General features: G+C 48.6%; 6 protein-coding genes across 6 annotated transcripts; 1 reads left to right on the forward strand and 5 right to left on the reverse strand.

Annotated features, from left to right (window-relative positions):
• Nucleotides 1-954: 954 nt before the first annotated feature.
• Nucleotides 955-1,702, reverse strand: AO090012000177 (uncharacterized protein; the record flags this gene model as incomplete). The annotated part of the gene is made up of 3 exons (XM_023236365.1): nucleotides 955-1,090; nucleotides 1,220-1,385; nucleotides 1,525-1,702. The coding sequence occupies 3 exons, from the start codon at nucleotides 1,700-1,702 to the stop codon at nucleotides 955-957; spliced, it is 480 nt and encodes a 159-aa protein (XP_023091296.1).
• Nucleotides 1,703-5,359: 3,657 nt separating this feature from the next.
• AO090012000179 (uncharacterized protein) lies at nucleotides 5,360-5,946 on the reverse strand (the record flags this gene model as incomplete). Its single annotated transcript, XM_023236366.1, has 3 exons — nucleotides 5,360-5,540; nucleotides 5,642-5,738; nucleotides 5,808-5,946. 3 exons carry the CDS (start codon nucleotides 5,944-5,946, stop codon nucleotides 5,360-5,362), a joined length of 417 nt encoding a protein of 138 aa, XP_023091297.1.
• Nucleotides 5,947-7,271: 1,325 nt separating this feature from the next.
• Nucleotides 7,272-7,715, reverse strand: AO090012000180 (uncharacterized protein; the record flags this gene model as incomplete). The annotated part of the gene is made up of 1 exon (XM_001727186.3): nucleotides 7,272-7,715. The coding sequence occupies one exon, from the start codon at nucleotides 7,713-7,715 to the stop codon at nucleotides 7,272-7,274; it is 444 nt and encodes a 147-aa protein (XP_001727238.1).
• Nucleotides 7,716-9,196: 1,481 nt separating this feature from the next.
• On the reverse strand, nucleotides 9,197-11,017 carry AO090012000181 (putative DNA-directed RNA polymerase III RPC4; the record flags this gene model as incomplete). Its single annotated transcript, XM_001727187.1, has 1 exon — nucleotides 9,197-11,017. One exon carries the CDS (start codon nucleotides 11,015-11,017, stop codon nucleotides 9,197-9,199), a length of 1,821 nt encoding a protein of 606 aa, XP_001727239.1.
• A 1,817-nt stretch (nucleotides 11,018-12,834) lies between these two features.
• AO090012000182 (putative C6 finger domain protein) lies at nucleotides 12,835-14,957 on the reverse strand (the record flags this gene model as incomplete). Its single annotated transcript, XM_001727188.3, has 2 exons — nucleotides 12,835-14,076; nucleotides 14,178-14,957. The coding sequence occupies 2 exons, from the start codon at nucleotides 14,955-14,957 to the stop codon at nucleotides 12,835-12,837; spliced, it is 2,022 nt and encodes a 673-aa protein (XP_001727240.1).
• Nucleotides 14,958-19,168: 4,211 nt separating this feature from the next.
• On the forward strand, nucleotides 19,169-21,376 carry AO090012000183 (cyclin family protein; the record flags this gene model as incomplete). Its single annotated transcript, XM_023236367.1, has 4 exons — nucleotides 19,169-19,180; nucleotides 19,355-20,467; nucleotides 20,523-21,062; nucleotides 21,116-21,376. The coding sequence occupies 4 exons, from the start codon at nucleotides 19,169-19,171 to the stop codon at nucleotides 21,374-21,376; spliced, it is 1,926 nt and encodes a 641-aa protein (XP_023091298.1).
• Between the last annotated feature and the right edge of the window lie 228 nt (nucleotides 21,377-21,604).

A 21,604-nucleotide genomic window follows, 5' to 3' on the forward strand; every position in this document is an offset into this window, starting at 1 on the left:
CATTGTCAATCTAAATAACGATCAATATCTATAGTTACTTTCTCACCTCTATTAATGAATAACGACCCTTCAACGCGACTGAACCCTGTTCCAATTCTACAACCCCGTCCAAAAGAAATACCCCGTGTGGTCCAGCTTGCGACCCCAATCCCACTCCAAACGGACCAATACAATATCTTATCGCGCACTTAACTTTTCGACCATCCGGAACCTGACCTCTCTACTCTGTACCTTCGTCCACAATATCACGAAACAATTGCGTCCCCACAAGCGCATGAACACACTTCCCTACGCTATATAGCAAATCGCACGCTTCTCCTCTTACCTATAATCTGAATCAACAGTCCAAAATGCCTACAATGTGGCTCTCAGATAACCAAAGTAAGACAAGATCACGCGCACAAAAACACCGTCCACAGTCTAACATGATATACAGAAATTGGGGTTATCTTCTGCTCAGGAGGTATGTGACAAGCATCATATACTCATTCACATTGCCGCGCAACTCTATATACACCGTCAAATGCCCGGGAAAAACACCCACGCTGGAACCAAAAAAAAAAAAAAAAAAAAAAAAAAAAACGAGCACCAATTGACATATGTCCAAAACAGGAGCCCTCTTCCTCTTCGGCGGCGTCCTTCTCTTCTTCGATCGCTCGCTGTACGTCTTCCATTGCTATAATTAAATCAAACCCCTAAGGCTAACAATACATCCCCACAAACAGCCTCGCAATGGGAAATGTACATCTCCCCCCAACCCTAATCCTACCTCAACCAAACTAACGAAAATAAAACAAACAGATCCTCTTTCTAATCGGCCTAACGCTCATAATCGGCGTCCAAAAGACCCTAGCCTTCTTCAGCCGACGCCAAAAACTAAAAGGCACGGCCGCGTTCACCGCGGGCATCCTCCTCATCCTCCTCCGCTGGCCGCTTACAGGCTTCCTAATCGAGCTATACGGGTTGTTTATCCTCTTTGGCGATTTCCTGATCACGATTGGGCAGTTTGCGGGCAATATTCCGGTTGTAGGGCCGTATTTGCAGAAGGGGTTGGAGGTTCTGGCTGGAGGGAGGAGTAATGCTGAGCTGCCTGTTTAGAAGGGGAGTTTCTTTCTTCTAATAGGGGTGGAGCTAGCGCCGCAGTTTTTATAAATGGATGGAATAGTATGTGTGACTTGAGCTACAGTACAACAGATTGTTCTTTAGTCTAACCACTTACGCTGCAGGGTTCAAGAAAGAGACAGTAAAAGCCTGAATCAGGTTGCCACCGCTGGTTCTCATTCCTGGCCAGAGTGCAAGGGGATTTTCCCGAGGGCTGGATGCTTCAGGCAACACTAGTATAGTATTTGGAGACGTGGACTTGTGACAGCAATGTCTCTTGACGCCTATCCAGCAGCATGCACCATCTTATTCATGATCAACGAAAAAATAATTAATTACAATTCTGGCATTTCCAAATGCATCATCCCATCAATCTAACCCTAGCACAGTACTTTTTTCCCTGTTAAACAGAGAAAAGCACACCAATCCCATAAAAAAGAAACAAGTAATTCAACTCCACTGATTTGTCGTCACTAACATCGACATTATCAGCAATATTGGCATCGATATTGTCTTCGACATTGTCATCCATGTTATCATTGCCATTAACATCAACATTATCCCCATTCTTGCTTTTGTCAAAGGAAGCGACATTTCGCATCTCGATCTTGAATTGACAACAGCACGGAAACACCGTTTTAACGAACAACTCTGTACCAAGGTCTGGCTATACAATTTCTATGTTAGTATAGACCAAAACGCCAATGGCGTCAAGGCCGCGCCTTGAACACCTTATCCCCAACATATTTCACATACTCGGTTTTCCGACTCTAATTCCTGTCTGGTGTCTGGCGTATAGACACCAACGTGCGCCATACCTAGATAGAAGTCATAATTGTTAGCCATAGAAGAAGTTATAGTCAATAGACTAAGAAAGCATATACGTACTTTCTTTTCGCGCGAATATAACATACTGCACACCATGAGACGAATCCCCCCCAAAGGACCTTTGGTAAGACCAGTTCCTAATACTGGTAAGGTGTATTGGTACAGTACTTCATACCAGTACTGTTAGTGGATTGGTTTGCCACTTTGTGGTATTTAATCTGTCAGTTAGTGATTTATTTTTTTAGTCATAGTAATGATATTATTTTGTCGTCTAGTGATATTGTGCATTTACTGAGTAAAGGATATGTGTCTGGGTCTGGATATTGGAGTATTATCTTCATCTCATATGAAAGATCAACCCTGAGAAGGAAGAGAAAGCCAAAGAGTCTGAGATAGAGTATGTCATTTGGTCTCGTTTGTATAGCTAGATGTTCAGTAGTTAGGTTCTAACCTGTATATTTGTATTCTAAAAATTCTATTCACGGGTGATCTACAATGTAGTATTAACTCAGGTTGTCATTAAGTGAAGTTGATACGGATATTTACTCCTAGTGTGGTTCTAGAAAAAGTTGTGAATCTGAGTCTTCTTTGACTGTGTGAAGTACCTGTGTAAGTCTTGATATGGGACTTTTGTGTCCTGTAGCAGCAAGAACGGTGTCTATTCTTGACATAAATCTGTGACATACTGCCCGTAAGCAGCTCGGATTGGATCATTGCCAATCAGTATATAGATAGAGTCACGTAAATCCTGATATACTATATCTTCCTCTTATCTAGTTTCCAGGGGTCACTGCTCTCCAGATCTAACTCAGGCGTGTACATTATGCAAGAGTGTATATTAGGCGAATAAGCACCCATGTTCGTCATACTTGTACAGATAACGAGAAACCTAGTTCTACACATCAGATCTCACAAACCACTATACCCTTGCCTATCGGCAACTTATCCATGAGACAGGAAATTGGAAATCTTTTTGCGTACTAGATCAGGACCTATGGCACATATCTACGAACGATGCTCAATATCGAACGGCGAACATATAACAGGAATAAAAGGGGTAGGGAGTAATAGTAGAAATGAAGAGGACCCGCCAGTAAATCGATTCAAAGCAGACACGGTCCTTTTCCGCAAGTTAAGAAGACACATTCATTGCATTTCCACACCGCCGTCTACTGGTGAGGGTTGATGATGTAGTCAGCGATTTTCTCGACAGCGGCTGAGGCGTTGGTGGTCTGGACATTCTCGCCGTGGTGGGCAACCAGGACGCAGGACGGGGTCTTCACAACGATAATCCCCTCCTTGCCCTAATAGAAAATTAGCATGTTTTCAATATGGAGACTCCGGTCAAGTCTCTAGTATGCAAGCGGGCGTTGTACCTTCTTTCCGTATAGACTGCGGTCGTCGGCCTTGATAGCGACGAACTTCTCTCCGCCGACCTTGATACCATTGGCCATCGCCACGTTACTTTGAGCGAAGGCGGCAGCGAGGCCTTGGAGCTCTTCAGCGCTGATCTGTGACGATCGTTAGTGGTTGTTTATTGGAATCCCGCCGGACACGGAGCCGACGGAGGGTCCAGAGTCATGGAATTCAGTGGTCGCATACCGAGAAGCCGGAAGATTTAGCCTCGATGCCGGAAAGGTTGTAGCTCAGAACGGCAGCCTTGTCAAATAGGCCAGATCCCATCAAGCTGTATGTTTGTGGTCAGCATACAAGACCGGCAAACTGAACGGTGGAAAGCTGTCGGGCAGAGCTTCGGATAGCGGAAGTGGGGTAATAGGAGAAAGCCTTAGGGGATGTATTGTACCTGGAATCGACATATCCTGTGAACAGAGACACAGAACTGTTAGCTACATCGTTCTATGAAGATGCTTGCTCGGAAAGCGCAAGCACTAGTCAGCGGAAAGGGACGGTCACTTCAATCGTACCTTGCCAAACAGCAGAGTGCCCACTCATGGTGAATAATGGACGGAGAAGCGACGGGAGAACGGTCAGAAAACGGAAGTAGGTGAGGCAAGGAAGGTGGTGATCCGCGAAAGGGTGTCAAAGTAGATGAAGGATATAGAAGTGGTTATTTGTTGTGTGGGATGAAGAAAGAGGGGAAAGAGTCCGTTGAAGTTGATTATTAGTTAAGGTAGAGCCGCGCCGCCGAAGAGAGACCAGTAGGTGGGGTGTGTTTGGCTGCGTTGGCAACCAAACGGGAAAAAAAAAACATAAGTGATTTGCGTGCCCCGCCCTGGCAATTAAATCCTGGAGGGCACTCTTTCATGCAATGGGATCATATAATTAAAAATAAAATCATAAAAAAATAACAGAACTGGCAAATCAAGCGCAACTGCACTCCTGGTATAATTTCTACACGGGTCAACAATCAACAACAACTCTACACCTTTCACCATGCTTTCCCCTTCCCAGCCGATAGTCCGACGATTGAAGTACAGGAGTAGCTCTTGAGTCACCGCCATATTCTCAAGCTCCCTCACGGTTTAGTCTCGAGGCGGTGGAGAGAACCAACCGGTATTAGTCTAATTCGGGTTTGAACTGAGTAGAAGCACCCACTTGAACATCTCCGTCTCTTGGGTGATGTGATTCTCACTCCCCAATCTTCTTACCGCTTCTTACGCTATGCAGCTGCAAGGCACGTGCCTGTCATATTTGACAGGACAAATGCAGTCAGGCGCAGATTGTCTGCCTCTTTTTCTACAAATTCGGAGGTTCCCTCAACAATGATCCCGAATATATAGACTACGAGGGGGTTCTTAACCCTAAAATATTAGGCAGTTCCTTTGTTGAAACCCGAATAATGCTTGAAATGGACCATTAAAGTCGCCATAATGGCAGTTCTCTAGACGAAGTTCAAATGCTTGATTTAGCCGGGGGCTGTGTTACCATTCATATACTAATCGAAAACAACGCATGATATATGTCATAAACACCGCCAGCGATATACTTATATAGTGAACGGCTCTTTAATTGGGAACTCCCTTCCTGAACCCACCCAATCAACGGCAGATCAACATGTCTGCAAGCCATTGCGGCCAATGTACATTAAATCATTTTCCTAGAATTTTTGGCTTTTCCCCCTTTTTTTTTTTTTTTTTTTTTTTTTTTTTTTTTTTTTTTTTTTTTTTTTGGTTCGTCTGGTCCTTTTACCGCTCAGCTGGCCGCCTTTTAATTAGTTAATATTCGGCCAATTCTAATTAACTCGGTTGTTCACAGTCACATAACTATATAATTAGACCAGGCAGACTACAACATACATACTAAATAGACCAGACAGACCAGACAAACCAGGCAGGCCAAGCTGTTCAACCAGACTAAGTAGACTAAGTAAGCAATTTAAATAGATTTAGTATAGTAAACTATTCTGCCGGCAGAAGCAGGTTAAAAATTTAGGAAAATGAATTAATGCAGAATGGCTTGCCGTACTACTCTAAAATGGATCCATTTTGTAAGTACGGAGAGATTCCCATCCCAGCCACCCAACCCTTAGTAAACACCTCTGGACTTCAGGGGCAAGAGTATCCCAAGAATATGGGAACGGAATTGTCACCTCCGCGGCGCACCCAGGACATCCATCTCCACCCAGCCCGCTCGATTCACCCGAGCACCAGCTGAACCCATCTTCATATTAGTCGATCTCTCCCCATTTTCATACCCATTTGGGAGTTCATATCTGCTGTTCGCCGGCAATTCGACTCTCCGATTATCATACATTTTCTCGGGGATGCCGCTGCGCTCATGGTGGACGTCTCTCCTCGTAAACCGCTCTTTGCGGGCCTTTTCCTTTTGTGCCTCCCGGCGTTCGAACGCTGTCGGACAGGTCATTAATCCACAATGCATCCGAAGTAATACGTATTAGAAGAATAGGAGAAGTTTACCTCGCCAAAAGAAGACGTATAATCCCATGATCACGAAACAGGCCGCAAGAAAGGCGAACATCACACCTAACTCATGGCCGAGCGAGGACATCGGCGTGTAGGGTGGGATGTTCTTTGGTCTCTCGTTATCATTGTGCATCTTTCTTCGCCTTCCACGGCTCTTGTTACTTCCTTGGGTTTAGAGATGACTGGCGCTAGATGACGTTAACTATCTCACGAAGGCGAATTCACTCAGATTTCAATATACACCCGAAGAATCCAAGAATGAATCGAATAGCAGACCAGGGAGAGGGTCGGTGACATTTAAGTTCATGCTGTCCGCCTGCCAGGTCGCATGCGACAACAAGGCTGATCTTTGTTTGCCCGGAGGCTTCGTGTTGCCCGCATCTTGTTGGTCGGCGCCCAGAGAAACAAAGAAGTGCGACGTCGGACCTGCCATTCTATTGGCTATCCGGTGTCCTGTTGCGAGTGTCGCGAAATAAAACCGAAAAAAGAAAAAAGAGAGTAAAGGAGAAGCAGCAAGGCATTCAATAATAATAATGATCATCTACTAGCTACTATAGGGTGAAAAACTACCCTCTTGGCTATATACAGATGTACATATTTATACCCGTTCTGTAGTCTATACTGTATGTAGGCTTTTTCCAAGTGACTAAGATTTGTTTTTTCTCCTAATATGTGGGCTGTATCTCTCTTGATATCGTTTTACTGGCCTACCTAGGCAGACTGAATTGCTTGATTTGCTTGAATTGACTGGTCTGCCTACTAATCTGCCTAGATAGATCAAATTGCCTAAACTGCCTCATCTGCCTCCTGACCTGCCTGATCTACGTAGGCAAGTCAACTTATCTAAACTACGTACGCAGTAAATTACTTAATGATAGGAATATTTTAAATTATATAACGATCTATATTTAGTATTACTAAGCGTAAAATCAAGCCAATGAGCGAAACGAGTGATTATGGATTGTCTATATATATATATTGATTGATTGAATCATCATGCATAGTAGTAGATACATCGTCGACTAAATCCGAATATACCAAGGCCGAAGCAAAAACAGAAAAAAGTCCAAAGAAAAAGGTATCATGTACACGTAGAAAAAGCGTAGCAAACCCAGTTTATACAACAGTCGGGTATGAATGCAAGTGCAGCCAAGAACAATGCAGCACACAAGGGGAAGAAGGTATAAAACACGAATAGCAGAGCCCAGACACTATGCACAGAGTATAATAGGGCTCTCTGCTGCTGAATGCATAAATGCAAATACGCTCGTATCAATGAGCAACCACCCAGGTTGCCAGGTCGTAGAAGAAGATTAGAAAGAAAAGATGAACTCCATATGCAAACCCCACACTATTGGGGGATGAAATGCGATGATTGTTGGTCATCCGATAGGCCAACTATGAGTCTTGGAGAGAAGGGCTCAAAATCCCAAGCCCGGAGGTTTGATGGCGCGGCGATCACCCCAACATCACAGCTGCAAGCGCTGTGCATGTCAGCCCGATAGCCATTCCTATCCATGGTGTTTGGCCCAGAGTGCCTTCACTCCGCGCGCGCAGCGACTTCGTTACTCCCGCCGATGCGGTCAATGTTCCCAACCCGATTGATCCACTGGAGGGTTCCGGCCATTGATCCATAACGGTTGTTGTGAGAATTTCTTCCGTGGTTGCGGCAGCCGGGGGCTTGGCCGCACCAGCATTGGCAATTTGGACCATTTGACGTGCTTCCAATGGTAGCTTCGATTCGTCTTCTCCGTTTTGAGGATTTTGAATATTCGGCAAGGGGACCGGAGGCGTAATGTTCGGTAACGAAGGACTGGGCGCGACAGCGGCAGGCACCTGATCAGCCTCAGCAGCGAGTGCTACTGCAGGCGCCAAGCACAGAAGAATATTTGACGTCTTCATATTGAATATGATCTGAGCGATTTGCGATGATAATACGGGACTCTACGAGAGATCGTCTCTGAGGATCCACTGATCGGACGAAGAATCTTGCAGGAGAGAAGCGAACGGTAACGACAGTCCGTGACTAGGTCAAGTATATCGGCAACAATAATCCAATCTCAAGGAAGCCTGGTGTCGGAGAGTCGCGTCGCAACAGGGGCCGAGGGATGTCAGGGGAAAACGAGGCTGTCAAACGAGAGACACCTCACACGGGAGTCTCGAGACACGTTTCAGGGGTTGAAGGGTGACGATAGCATCAATCAGAATATACAGAAAGGAGAAAACACCCAGCAAAACAGAACCGCAACCACGACGACGGGGGGAACAGGAAGAAGAAAAACAAGTAGCGCAGAGATGGAGAAATGAGAAGCAGTTGAAGGGAGAAAACCCGGCCAGACGCCCACCGACCCCCGTTGGCCCTGGAAATTAGTTTATTTCCTGTTAGTGTTTGGTTTTCTCTGTTGGACTAACAGGCACGGCCCCACCCTCAGACCCGCCTCTGCGTCTATTATGGGAGATGTGATTGGACTGTGACCAGCCGCGTCAGCACGGGCTGGCTCTAGCGCAAGTCGATCGATGTCTCGTGCCACTCACAGAAGCTTGTCAGGGATTCGAAGCCAATCCATGGCGGTGGACCCCCAAGACAACCCTTGTAACAATCGCCATCGGACTTTCCCCAGTTAGTACCATGGCTGACCCGTCTGTGGCCAGTGAGCGTGCCTGAAAGCTCCACGCGAGATTGATGTAATTTCCTGTTCGATTATTCTCCTCCAATTTAGACCCTTATCGCAAGTCGCACCGTCCAGGGTCGTAGCTAACGGGATTCATGCATAAAATCAAAGATAAGGTAAGAAACCAACAATAATTAAACAAAAAAAATGAAATGATTAAAAATAAAAAAGAACGTAAGCAAAAGGAGACGGCACACCATGACGTGGTGCATTCAATCCAACGGTTAAAAAATATGTTCCACTTTGTTTTGATATATGGGAATAACATTCATCTTACATACACTTACATACAGATCATCTCTCTGCCAATGAACTCCCACTTTCTTCGTTGTCCACACGTCCCTGTACTAATTATAGGAATGTTCCGAGGTCAATCCGTGGAGCTTATTGTGCACCTTCATCGCCGCAATGCACATCATCAACTCGTTCTGAAGTCAACATCGGTATGTACGGTACCTAGAGAGTACAGTACAGTATTCGTGTGTCGGGTCTTGTCTCTCCACATGATCCATCGACCTCGTGAATCTCGTTGGCTGCTATTTCTAGATGCATTGGAATACAGATGTAGATCCAGAGATCAATCAACTGATACGCCACAGTCGTAGAAAGTCGGGTGGCTGCCTTATGCATGGCGGGCGGATACTAAGCTGAGACCACCCTTCATGACTCGACGTTCTATTAGGGTTTAATGTTGCCGCTGCCCTTCCCGCTTCATAGCATCTTCTCCCAATCAGGCGTCACAGTAAACTTGCCGCTGAGCTGTCCCATAGCCCATACTCTGTTTTCCTCTTCCGGAACTCCCCCTTCAGCTGGATCGGCTGCCCCCGATACGATCAATGCTTCTTGGAGGAAATCAACGGCAGTGGCGCGATCCAGTTCAAAGCTGATACCACCCCAGTCCATCGTCATTCTCCCGGAAGCATGGACATTCAATTTGCCTACGCGTCCGGCCCTGAGCTGCCGATCCGTAGCGGTGACCACTTTAGAAGGCTCCGTGGACTGGAATTCATCCGCCTCGTCGAGAAACTCCACCCCATCTTCGCGTTTGACTCCCGTTTGCTGTGGCGCAATACCGTTGTTACTAGCTGTACCCTCGGGGGTACCCTGACCCCGAGCTTCTATAGATGGCGCGGCGGAATTATCGCCGCTATTTTCTGGCACCAGATTGGGTGTCATGGGTGGGAATTGCATCAGGAACAATTGACCGGCCAGTTTGTCCTTGGCAGACTCGTCTTCTTCCTCTTCCGATTCTTTTTCCTGGTCCTTGTCCTTCTCCGCGCCGTCCGCTGCCGTCTCAGTGTCCTCCGCCGACTCAACCTGTTCGGGCGGCGTCTCTTTCGGCTCTTCGGCGGGCGGTTTTTCTTCTTTCGTAAACAGATCCTTTACCATCGCAAGGTCTTGCTCATGTCTCTCGTACTCTTCTATATCTTCCTTAGTGCGTAGTAAACTCTTAGGATCCTTGACGGCGGGTGGCTCCCGAGAGATCTTCCGGCGGACCTTCACCGTTTGCTCCGGCAGTAACCCATCATCGGTGGTCAGTCCTTCATCCGCATGGTGAGCGACATCCGCCATAGTGTGGTCATCATCCGTAGGCTCTTGTTTTACCCGGGGCCCAGTCTCGGTCTCCGTAGCCGAACCAGCCGAACCATCATCATCCGGCACAAATAAAGCATCATCTTCCGCAGCCTTAGCCTGCGCTTGTTGACGAAGCTCGGCGGATTTACTCGAGCTAGACTCCATGTTGACACTGACCACCCGTTCCTCATGTTCATGTCTCTCCACACGAATGGGCCGCAGACCCTTCTCCCCAGAAGCCTCCGCATTCTTCATCGCAAGCTTTCCCTTCTTCTTATCGGCCACCTGCTCCGCCTCCTCGTCACTACTGTCCAGATTGATATGATCAATGCTGACCCGAATCTCATTGTCACTCTCATCAGACGATACATCCCGACTAATCGCCCCACTCCCAACATCAATAACCGACCGACTCCGTCTCGACATAGACGACGCCCTGGAATCATTGAACCTCGATCCAAACCCACCCGGACCACCACCCCGACCCCGCCGGCCTTGCATAGACCCCAGAGGCCCACTGGCTGACCCAAATTGCCCTCCGCGACCTCGTCCAAACCCACCCCGACCACCAGGTCCATGATTTCCCCGTCCGCGCTGGATGGCAGCCGCTTCCGCCAATCTCTCCCGGTGCCGCTCTGCCTCGAGTTTCTCAATCGCCTCTCGCTCCTCTTTACTACGACGCCCGACCGCACGTGGTTTGTACTTCAACGTAGGCTTAGCTGGCTCGCCAGGCCCGCCCGGAGCGGGCGTTTTCGCGGCAGGTCCGATGCTGCCGGACGGGGTGCGTTTTTTCAAAGATTGCAGTCGCTGAACGGGCGGTCTGCTGGCTGAGGGTCCGGCGCTGGCGTTCTCGCCCGGCGCAGGCGTTGCGGAGTTCGAGCTAGGTTCTGTGGCATTCGTTCGCCGGTTTGCCGCTGCGGCGGATGCGCCTCGGCGGGGAGCGGCTTTGGGGGGCATGGTATGTGACCGGTCGTGTTTTCAGAGCTTATACGTATACTTTTGGGGGGAGAGAAGAAAGTGAGAGATAGAGGGGTCGATAGTTCAAGAGGTCATTGACTTGAAAATTTCGTAGCAGTAGGTCGTTAATCGGCACGGTGAGGTAGGAAGTTGGCTGTGTGCGAGTGGATGAAATTCAATATGCGAGGCTAGAAGAACAAGAAAAAGAGAGCTTCAGGCAGAAGGCGAGCGGGAGCCTCCCTCGATCAGGTGAATATGTAGATATTCACTTCGACAATGAATAACGGCAGACGGTAGGCTTGGCAGAAAAAAATTAGGCGCGCGGCTAGACCGATGCGGGGCACGTTGGAAATCGATACGCTAAACCGTATACGGTATTGACGACCACTATCCACATAATTTCACCAAAGACGGCCCTTGCTATGCTCGACACGGAGACAATTACATAGACGGGTCGGCGGTCATGAATTAGCAGCTTATGTTTGCAGACAATTGACAGTACTCAATGGGTACATTAATGGTCAATCAAGCGTTCATCAGGCGCACTACTTGTGATACTGAGGTCTTGAAGATCTGTATATATCCTTGCCTGAATTCCCATTGTGAAGACACTCGAATCTATCAACACTGTTGTGGGAGAAGAAATCGCTTGGGAATGCCAGGGCTAGGCCTCGCTTTCTTTGAACCCAGCCTGATCTATAAATTAAGTATCACAATATCCTTGGTGGTTCAGAGACCTGCTCCTAAAGGCGCTCAGTAGCCCGCTCTGTGTTGCACTAGATAGCCTTATTGAGTAGTCAATTCAGGCATGAAGTGGCCCGATATTAGTATGCCCGAAGGATACCCAATTCAGTTCTAATCCTCGTGACAGAGCTCTGGACTGAGATGAAAGCAGTATAAGCTCTATGGCCCTGATTTCTGTAGTATACGCAATGGAGTTCCTAATATACGGAGGGTCCTGGCTGTGTAGATTCTAAGTGTATTCCTCAAACGAGGTGCTCTACATAGGCTAGGACGCATATTCTCAACCAGAACCGTACAAGACGGCCGATTCTGCTAAGGCGTTTCGCTGATCAAGGTTATTACATTGTTCTATAGCGGCGCTGCTAGGCCGGCCTTGGGCCCGCCCGAGGACCTGCATGTGGCTTTCTAGTAAAGTGATATAGATGACTTTAACAGACATCCGAATGAGCCAGGGCTCATAACCTGTTTAAAGGGAAAAACTGCCTGAATTCATATTATCAACAAATCGCTTAGGAGGCCTATCTAGGCTGGGTCAAATATATTCCAGTTTCTTATTCGATGTCACTAAACCACGGACTATACTGCCCATTTTGACAAATCGGAGACAAGTCACGGAAAAATGATCAACAAATTTGCACTTCAACATAGGCTAATGAATGGAGGGGACACTGAATTGTCCGCATCAGATAGTACCACATGAACGCCCAAAAAGAAGAAACACAGCAATGATAACCCGCTCAGTTCAATCGCTAGACTATAAGCATAGTAGAATGCGGACTGTAGTAGGACGAGGTTTTCGGGATAGAGGAAGGAATGTAATGAGCACAGAGCTCAACATAGAACCCAGAACCAAACAGTCAAAAAGCATTGGGAAGTTTTGTGAACTCCCTTGTTACAGGAAGAATATGACATTTTCAAGAATAGGAGGGCCAAATGTATGTGATCAAGTTTATAGTAATGGCAAATATGTGGTAGTTTGGAAGAGGTGATTCGAAATCTATGAGAAAAAAGGGCCGCCGTCTCATACTTTTGACTGTTTCGAAAATGAGAGGCCGGTGCCATAAAAAGGTACCCTAACGCTTACGTTTCTTGTTCTTGTCAATGGCCACGGACGTCAATGAAGCCGCTACTACGGGCTGTGTATCGCCATTGACCGAGCTAGTAGCTTCGATAGCTTTCTTGACAGGAACTCCCATGTGGCGGCCGTAGCGGCCTTTGCGGCCATTTCCTTCATCTTCACTGATACAGCCGTCGATGCCAATACCGGCATCCTTGCATCGTCCGCAGGGCCGTTGACGATCGCAGCCCTTCTTGCTTTTACGGCAGCGTTGGCAGCGCGGCTTGGTTGACAGGTCTTCTTCGTCTGCAGCCAACTGGAAATTGATCGAGGAAGTTGAGGTCTTTCGTGTTGGGGCAGGGCTGGCCATCTGCGGGGGCACGACGGGCTTGTGACTGGTTGCAGCTGGCATGGACTTCACCTTACGAGCCGCAGCGGGTGCACTCTTATTGATTTTGTGTTGCCGCATATGTGCTGACTTGGTTCCTCGAGCCTTGCTAGAAGAGGCACTATTTGCCCGTGTCTTGGCCTTCTTCGTCTTGGGGGCAGACTCTCTGTAGAGAGAATCATCGTCGGCCTCATTTTTGATCAAGCTGTCCTGGTAATCATCCTGCTGGTACTCCTCATCGCCATCACTTCCATCAGAGCTGTCAAAACTGGGAAGAATGTCATCCAAGCGCTTATGGGTGCGCTTAGTAGCGCCCGGCGGAAGCATCGGGCTCGAGTCCACCCTTTGTCTACTGCGTGCGGGCAGGTCGTCATCCTCTTCGCTGAAATCTTCGCCATCGCTAGTCGCCCCCGTCGAGGAGGCTGCATCGGCAGCGCCACTGAAGGCATCATCTAGGGTTGAAGCGGATGTGCGACCATGGGAGAAATTGGAGGCATCGCCTAAGCGGATTAATTGCATTGCAACATCCTCGTCAGATATGCAGCTGGCAATAGTAGGGTCTGGGGTTGGGAGAATGCCAGATCCGGCACCATTGCCTGCTGGGTTGCTAAACTGCCCTGAAGACTGGGTCGTGGTACGCTCACGTAGGCGGTGTCCATGTTCCGGAGCCACTGGAGTGGCATAGATATTATTCCGCATAGAGTTGTACCCGTATATTTGATCGTTATGTCCATAGCTTTGCGGTGAGGGTAATGGTTGTTGATAGCTGTATGGGCGTTGGGTGGGGCGTGCGAATGGGGAGACAGCACCTTCTTGGCCGATGGATCGACGTTGAGGGGAGATCGACGAGGTAGAGGTAGTGAGAGGGACCTGAGGAGGAACAAATAATGGCAATTCCTTCAACGAAAGGGAAGAAACAAGGTTAGCACAATGTTTATCGGTTGACGAGAGGTCAACCGGGACAAACTAACCGAACTCTCAAACTTGGGCCGCTTGCGGCGGCCATCTTGGAGAATGTTGTCCATACTGATATCCGAGCTGCCTAGCTGTTCACTACGGGATTTCTTGGCCCCCGAGACAGATCCATATCCACCCTCACTGTCACTGTAGAGAGAGGCTCCATCATCATGGAAGCTACCATGTGTGCTAGAGCCCCTGCTCTTGTTGCCCGCTCGAGAGAGCTGCTTGTGCTGCGAAGCGCTACGACGGCTTCTACCAGACGGCGACATACTGCGCTTCCGAGCGAGTCTGGAACCCGGCCGAGAAGGGGGCTGTCCGTGATCTGGGATCTGCGCCGACTGCATTGCGGGCGCCATCTGGAAAGGCTCGCCAAGACTGGGGCGTTTGCGAGCCTCAACCGGCATATGCCCAAAATAACGGTCACCGTAGCCTTCTGTGTATGCTTGTACGGGGATTACCCGCACATACACTGTCATGTTATTTCGTAAGTTCTCATACCTAGCAATAAGTGTGGTGCCGTGCTCATCCTCAAAACTGACACCGCTCGCAGCGCCATCATAAATCCCATAGAAATTCTTGACTGTAGTCACGATCGAGTCCGTGGTGTCATGGGGATAGATTTGCACTCGCATGGGGATGCGAGCCCGAACCTTGGAATTCTCATCGAGCAAGAGTTCGAAGGCAACGTTCTTGGGGATAGGGCTCTTGCGGGGGGACTCCTGGGGCGCATGATCTGTCCAGATGGGCGACTCGCCAGGAGCAGGATGCCGTTCGTACTGGACAGCCTGCATGATGGGATAGTCAAGGAGGAGAGGCTACCACAATTCTGCTACATCAATGATTCGATTAATCGAATGTTCGAATAGGGTGCGAGAGTGGACCCGGCGGCGAGGGTGGGGAAGAGGCAAGAGGCAGAGAGAGCGGCCAGGAGGGAGGGAGGGTATGGGCAATATCCATCCAAACCTACCACAACAAGGAGACCAGAGAGGTTTGGTTGGTAGATGGATCACCCGCGATTAATTTACGAGAGTGATAGATGGGGGAGGGTTGTGGATGGGATGAGTGCACCCCAAGTCGCAACGGCCGAGAGCGACTGACGAGGGAAGAAAAAACCGTTGAAAACCTAGGCGACAACCACCACCACCAGTTAGCACCGTATTCTATAAAAAGGTTCCAATGGATCCGAAGAGGCCCTAAAAGAATTGTAGGACGGGAATGGGATGCCCCAACCTTCTCCGTTGAGTCCTGATGGCTTGAAGAACCTCAGTTCTGCAAAGACCTGAATCACCCGGAAGAGGATGGAGAGGATTAAAGACTCACCTATCGCAGATCCAACCGTTTCATCTAGCGTCGCACCCGTAGTATTGATCCAAAACCGAAAGGGAGGAGGATTGGCGATGTCGATGGTCGAGGTCACAGTGGTGGTGAGGGAGTGTGTGTGTGTGAGTCGTCTACGAAGCGCTTGGGCTATGTCAGCGGTGGCATCACAGCAGTCGATCACAACCCAACCGAATTTCAGGGGGAAGCAGTTGCGAGAAAATCTCACAAAGGAGAGTAGACAATTCAGATATAAGGAGAAAACTAACCGAGACGATTTGGATAGAAAATGAAGATTCGGGGGGGACTTTGGGACAGGAAGAATAGGTTGGGTCGCCGAGAGCAGGTTGAGGAGAAGAGGAGGAGGAGAGTGAGTGGGTGCAGATCACTGAATGGGTTTCACCTCACAAGTCACTCACTCGTCTTGGAGTCGGTGACCAGAACAATACTGCAACCATGACCTTACCATCTACCAATACCGAAGCAAATACCCCTTTACAAACATGAATTAGAGCTCATAATTCATTTACAGACTTATCGCTTCCTTCCCCAAGTTGATTTGGTGGATTTGCCCTTCTTCTGTTCATTTGTCGCATTTGCGCTTCTTCTGTCGCATTTACCGAAACCAATCGCATTTGTTACCAAGGCTAATATCAAACTCTCCCCCGGCCACAATGAGGTCAAGACCGGCCAATTTACATGATTTTGAGTCGCTAGCGGTCCAGGTCAATTTATACCAGGTTAATGTTGCTCTACGAATCCATGACCACCAGTTTTGATGGGTTGTGTCGCTTGTCACGAGCTGTTCTAATGCGACCAACTCATGGCGATTGTACGCCTCGACCAACCTTTGGCGCAGAGACGAGGAAAAGCAAAAATAAGGCAGAAATTCAAGGCCAGGGCGACGAACCTACAATGTCATTTTTTGCATAGTACTTTTTTCTATTGTGTCGTTTGTCCTTGTGGTTCATTTGCTTTCCATATCTCTCTCCCTTTTCCCAACCATTCCGGTCGGACCAAAAAGACAAAACAGACGTACAGGAAGTGGCGTAATTTGGCACATCCTCAGCGCGGCCACGTCGAATGACCCCCAGATCACATCCCAGCCAACTATTGAGGAGAACGAGGGTCCATTCCGTCATGATCTTCCCCTACTGGCCATCTAAAAAGACCCGACCCAAACGGCCCCTGGCTGGATAGGATAAAAGCGACAGCTTTAGCTTCAAGAATATGAACGTTGAAATGTTGTTTTCTGGCAGAACTGGAACTGTCGAACCAGATAGCTTGATATCAATCGAGTCGGTCGCACGCTTTCTGGAAAAAAACTACAACTTAATTCCGTCCTATTCTATCTAACGGCGGAAATAAACGTTGGCGCTTCGGCCAACGAATTGCTCGTGGATGGTCTAGTCTTATAGGATGGAGCAAAGGAAAGAAGGGTCGCATCCTTGCTACAAATTGTCGCATGCGACAAAGACATAGCGGCCAAGCGGGCGACAGCGCCCAATTGTTGCCTCGTTTCATGATCTGCGCCTGTCTAGACTGAGTCGTAGTCGTTGTTCTTTTACCCCTCCCTCCTCGGGAACGGTGGACTACGTTAGTTCGATGCCTACTCCGTTAGGATGGATCCCCGTTCGCCTGTTGGGCGCAGATGACAAACGGCCATCGGCGGGGATCGCAAGCTGGAGCTTTCATAACTACTATCTCTGCTACTCTACAACATGCGCTGGTGCTGCGACATCATCCTGTCAAGGTCCCCATTTCCCACACCCCAAAGGTTGGCCGTCCGTAGAGAGCGGTAGATACCCAGTCAGTTATGTATTTGTCGCATTGGGGAAAGAAAACGAAAAATGGTGAGAAGAAAGAGAGATAACCCTTGCGCAGAGGTAACCAAACGACAGTGCAGCTGGCGCAAAGATGCCGTTGGCGCAGGATTAATTGGACGAGTCCGTTTGAATGACCCGACGGAGGACAGACTCCATACATAAGTGGTATCGGTCCCTCAGATCACATTGTCACCGTACGTATTGTACGCACATACATATATATCCCTACGTCAAGTAGTCCACTAGAGCTAAGTCACTATTGTGAATTAAGATGGGAAAAAGAGAGGCGAAGGGAAGAATGGGATTTGACACGAAATCCCGGCAGTCATTGGGAATCAAAAGCGGGGCCACTTTGCCAGCCCATCATTTGATTTAAATAGCACTATTGACCCAAACCGGTGGTGGTTGTCAGCGTATGGATGCACACCGAAAGTTTGGGTAATTCAATGACCACTTGGCACGGTTCCCACAGTTTTACCGACTGTGCATGAGGAATGAAAAGGTCGAACTAAAAAATGTGGGAAGCGAATGTACATTGATATAAAACAGTCGATTGTCCTCAGCCGAAAGAACGCAAGGATGTGTGCGGACTCACCTGATTCCTTCTTAATTGTTCTGTCGCTCCGCCCAGTGGGCTATTGTGGATGTTTATGTTGAAGACAAGACAAAGCTACGAATCCCGCGGCTTCATGATAGGTACCGCCGGATCCGCGTCCCACATTGGAGGCCAGTGGTGGCTTTTTTTTCGGCGATACGGGTGCGAACGGGAATCGAAGAACCCAGTCGGCTTGGTGGCCAAAGCAAAGAAGAGAAGTCTCAATCTTTGAACTTCGTAAATACCAGGACTAACTATTCTGGATTGTCTGTCTTCGATAAAAGACCGGTTCCTTCCGGTGGGGTTGATCGCACAGCTGCGAAATTACTCTGACCTTGCGATTCCAGGCAAAGTGAAGTGACTATTAGGAAGCCCACTTATGAGATCGACTATCGATAATCTAAAGAGAAGACTGACGAATATCAAAGCGCTGTAGGTAGACCAGTCTATTCCTTCCACTGACTACCAAAAGCGTCCAACGCCCTGCTAAAACGGTGGGATGGCGGGTCTTATGGATCACGTGGGCTCGCGTTTAATGGGATTCAAATTCGTGTTTCCCGGCGCGTCCAAAGTGCGGTGAGGCGATACCGCCTACATCAAACCATTCGAGGTCTTTTCTATCAGAAGAATATATGAAATAGAATCGCATGGCTCTGTAGCATACGCAAGTTATTTTTCAGATATTCACACATGGGTTTTGGGGTCACTTTGGCTGTTGATGCAAAAGCATGTGTCGATGGGAAGACGCGATCAGTGATGTCATGGGGTCTGGGGCACACAAACCATGCAAACACTGGGATGACATAAGCATACCACAGCAACCCTGGAAACGGAATAGCGTGGTTGTTGTTGACGGTAACCAAGTAAGGCAGTAACCGCTACCGGGCAGTGGATGATGGGGGTTCCCGTCGCTCCCTAGAGACGATGGTATTGTTTGTTCGTCGCTCTCATTCTTTTCGGCAGCAACACGAGTACCTTCTCCTCCCTCGTGCGACAATTTTAGATGCTGCGGTGGGCATACTTCTTCGTTTCTCATTAAATTGAAGTGCGGCGGATCCGAGATCTCTCGACCAAATTTTCCTGGTCGGTACTGTCGCAACTGCTTTAGCGCGGCTGGTTGTTTGTTTAGGGTGGTTTTAGTATAACTTAGCTGCTGCTCCTTCAACCCCTTCGCAGCGAATAGGTAAACAACCATCCGGGTGTCTCCCCAAAACATCAACATCCACAGTCGAGTGAAGGCATTAAAGTCTTCTTGTGACCCAAAATGGATGCAAAGGTGTGTATCCCCCATTTTCTTCGTTTGTAGCTATCATCCATCAAGTTTGTCGGGGTATCCCTCTCTGCGTCCATGTTTACAAACCTTGACGCGCTTGGTGTTATCCTTCCTGTGTCTACATTTTGGCGTCGCATACATGTTACGAATCGTATACTGACATGCAATTGATTGTAGCCCCAGCGAATTCGCGTCCGTGGGGACGAGAATGCTGCCTTCCCTCTGACTAGCAAAACGGTTCATCAGAAAAACAAATCGACCCCCGCCTTGTCCACTATGTTCCAGAATGGCGTGACGAAGAATGGGCCAAGAAGAGCCGCTTTTGGAGATGTCAGCAATACTGTGAAAACCGTCCAAGGCATTCGGGATGACATCTCTGTTGCAGCAAAGAAACAGATCAAGCCATTGGAGAAGCCTTCCGTGCAGGCCACGGAGAGGAAATCCTCTGTCTTGGCCCAACCTGCCCAGCGGCCAATGTCGGTGGCGGGAGTCAAAGGCCTATCGAGCAATGTGACGACTTCCAAACCCCTGGAGCCCATCGGAAAGTCGATCGGCGTGCCGCAGCATACCGCCAACGCCCGAAAGGCCCTGAACAAGCGAGGAACAGTGTTCAAAGATCACATGGAACCATTGACGGAAAAACGCGAACTTACATCCAAGGAAACAACACAAACTAAGGAAGGGATTACTGGGGGCCAACTCGCGCATTCGTCTACGGCGCCGTCGCAGCTCAGCAGCCTGAAGGAAAAGGACGTGGTCAACGAGGGATCAAATGATGAGTCGGAGACCCATGACGAACATTCCATTGTCAGCTCTGAAGTTGATGGAGAGGAGAAGGACGCACCCAAGCTCGACGAGGATGTTTGTAAGGTCCAGGGTATTAAGGAACTCAGGGAAGCCTCTGAACCCGGTACGGCAACGGATGCCGACGGCTCAGACCGCGCTGTGAAGCCACAACGTGTATCTGTTCCTGGCGCACATATGTCTCATGAACATGTGCCCGCCCACTCGGAGCCGGAAGAGTCCTGGGACGACGAGGATGACGAAAATGAAGAAGAGGATGAGTATATCACTGCTCGCTCCTATCGATCCCGTGGCGAAAACACAACTGGCGCGACTACTACAATACTCTTTCCGAAATATACGCAGCAAGTGAGACGGGAGTTGGCACTGGCCAAGCAAATCGTCGAGGCAACACGGACAGTGGAGGATATTGAGGACGAATATTGGGATACGAGCATGGTCGCGGAATATAGTGAAGATATATTCGATTACATGCGGGAACAGGAGGTGTGTTACTATGGATCTTGAGAGATGCTCGAGGATAGTCGCTAACTGCACATAGATCAAAATGCTGCCAAACGCGCACTATATGGACAACCAAGCGGAAATCCAATGGTCTATGCGGTCTGTCCTGATGGACTGGCTTGTCCAGGTCCACCATCGGTTCTCTCTGCTTCCTGAGACCCTTTTCTTGTGTGTCAACTATATCGACCGCTTCCTGTCCTGCAAGATAGTCTCTCTAGGCAAATTGCAGCTTGTTGGTGCTACCGCGATCTTCATTGCTGCCAAGTACGAAGAGATAAACTGTCCTTCCGTGCAAGAGATTGTTTATATGGTCGACGGAGGCTACACAGCCGATGAGATTCTCAAGGCGGAACGCTTCATGCTCACTATGCTGCAGTTCGAGCTCGGATGGCCCGGTCCCATGAGCTTTCTGCGGAAGATCAGCAAAGCTGATGACTACGACCTGGAGACCCGGACACTGGCGAAGTATTTCTTGGAGATTACCATCATGGATGAACGCTTCGTCGGATGCCCACCAAGCTTTACAGCTGCTGGCGCTCATTGTCTTGCAAGGATGATGTTGAGAAAAGGGAACTGGGTAAGTTTACAGAGACCTGTTGGTCGTGGGTGCCCCCGCTAACATTGGAACAGACGCCTGCCCATGTCCATTACGCGGGATACACCTATTCACAGCTTTACCCGCTTATTTCCCTCATGGTGGAATGCTGCGAGATCCCTCGCAAGCACCATGCGGCTATTTATGAAAAGTACACTGACAAACGGTTCAAGCGCGCTTCGCTTTTCGTCGAGGCTGAAATGAGAAAAGGCTTTCATCTGCCGGAGGTCACTCGGGAAAAGAGTCTTTGCAATCCGCCATCTCTTGACGCCGGACATCAGTGGAAGCGCGCATAACTGCCACTCTGTTTAGTCAAGGACGCCTGACTACTTAACATGCTTGAGTATTGATTGACGAACATGAAACAAATATAAAAAATGGAAACGAAAAACAGTCAGGCAAGAAAAACAAGGGAAAATGAGGGAAACGAAGTGCACGTGACCATAGCTCTGCCAACACACTTTTATCATGACACTTTCTTTTGTCACTTGCACACGACTTTGTATGCCATTTGGGATTTAGAA

This window comes from Aspergillus oryzae, chromosome 4 (assembly GCF_000184455.2).
Source record: "Aspergillus oryzae RIB40 DNA, chromosome 4".
Taxonomy (NCBI): Eukaryota; Fungi; Ascomycota; class Eurotiomycetes; order Eurotiales; family Aspergillaceae; genus Aspergillus; species Aspergillus oryzae.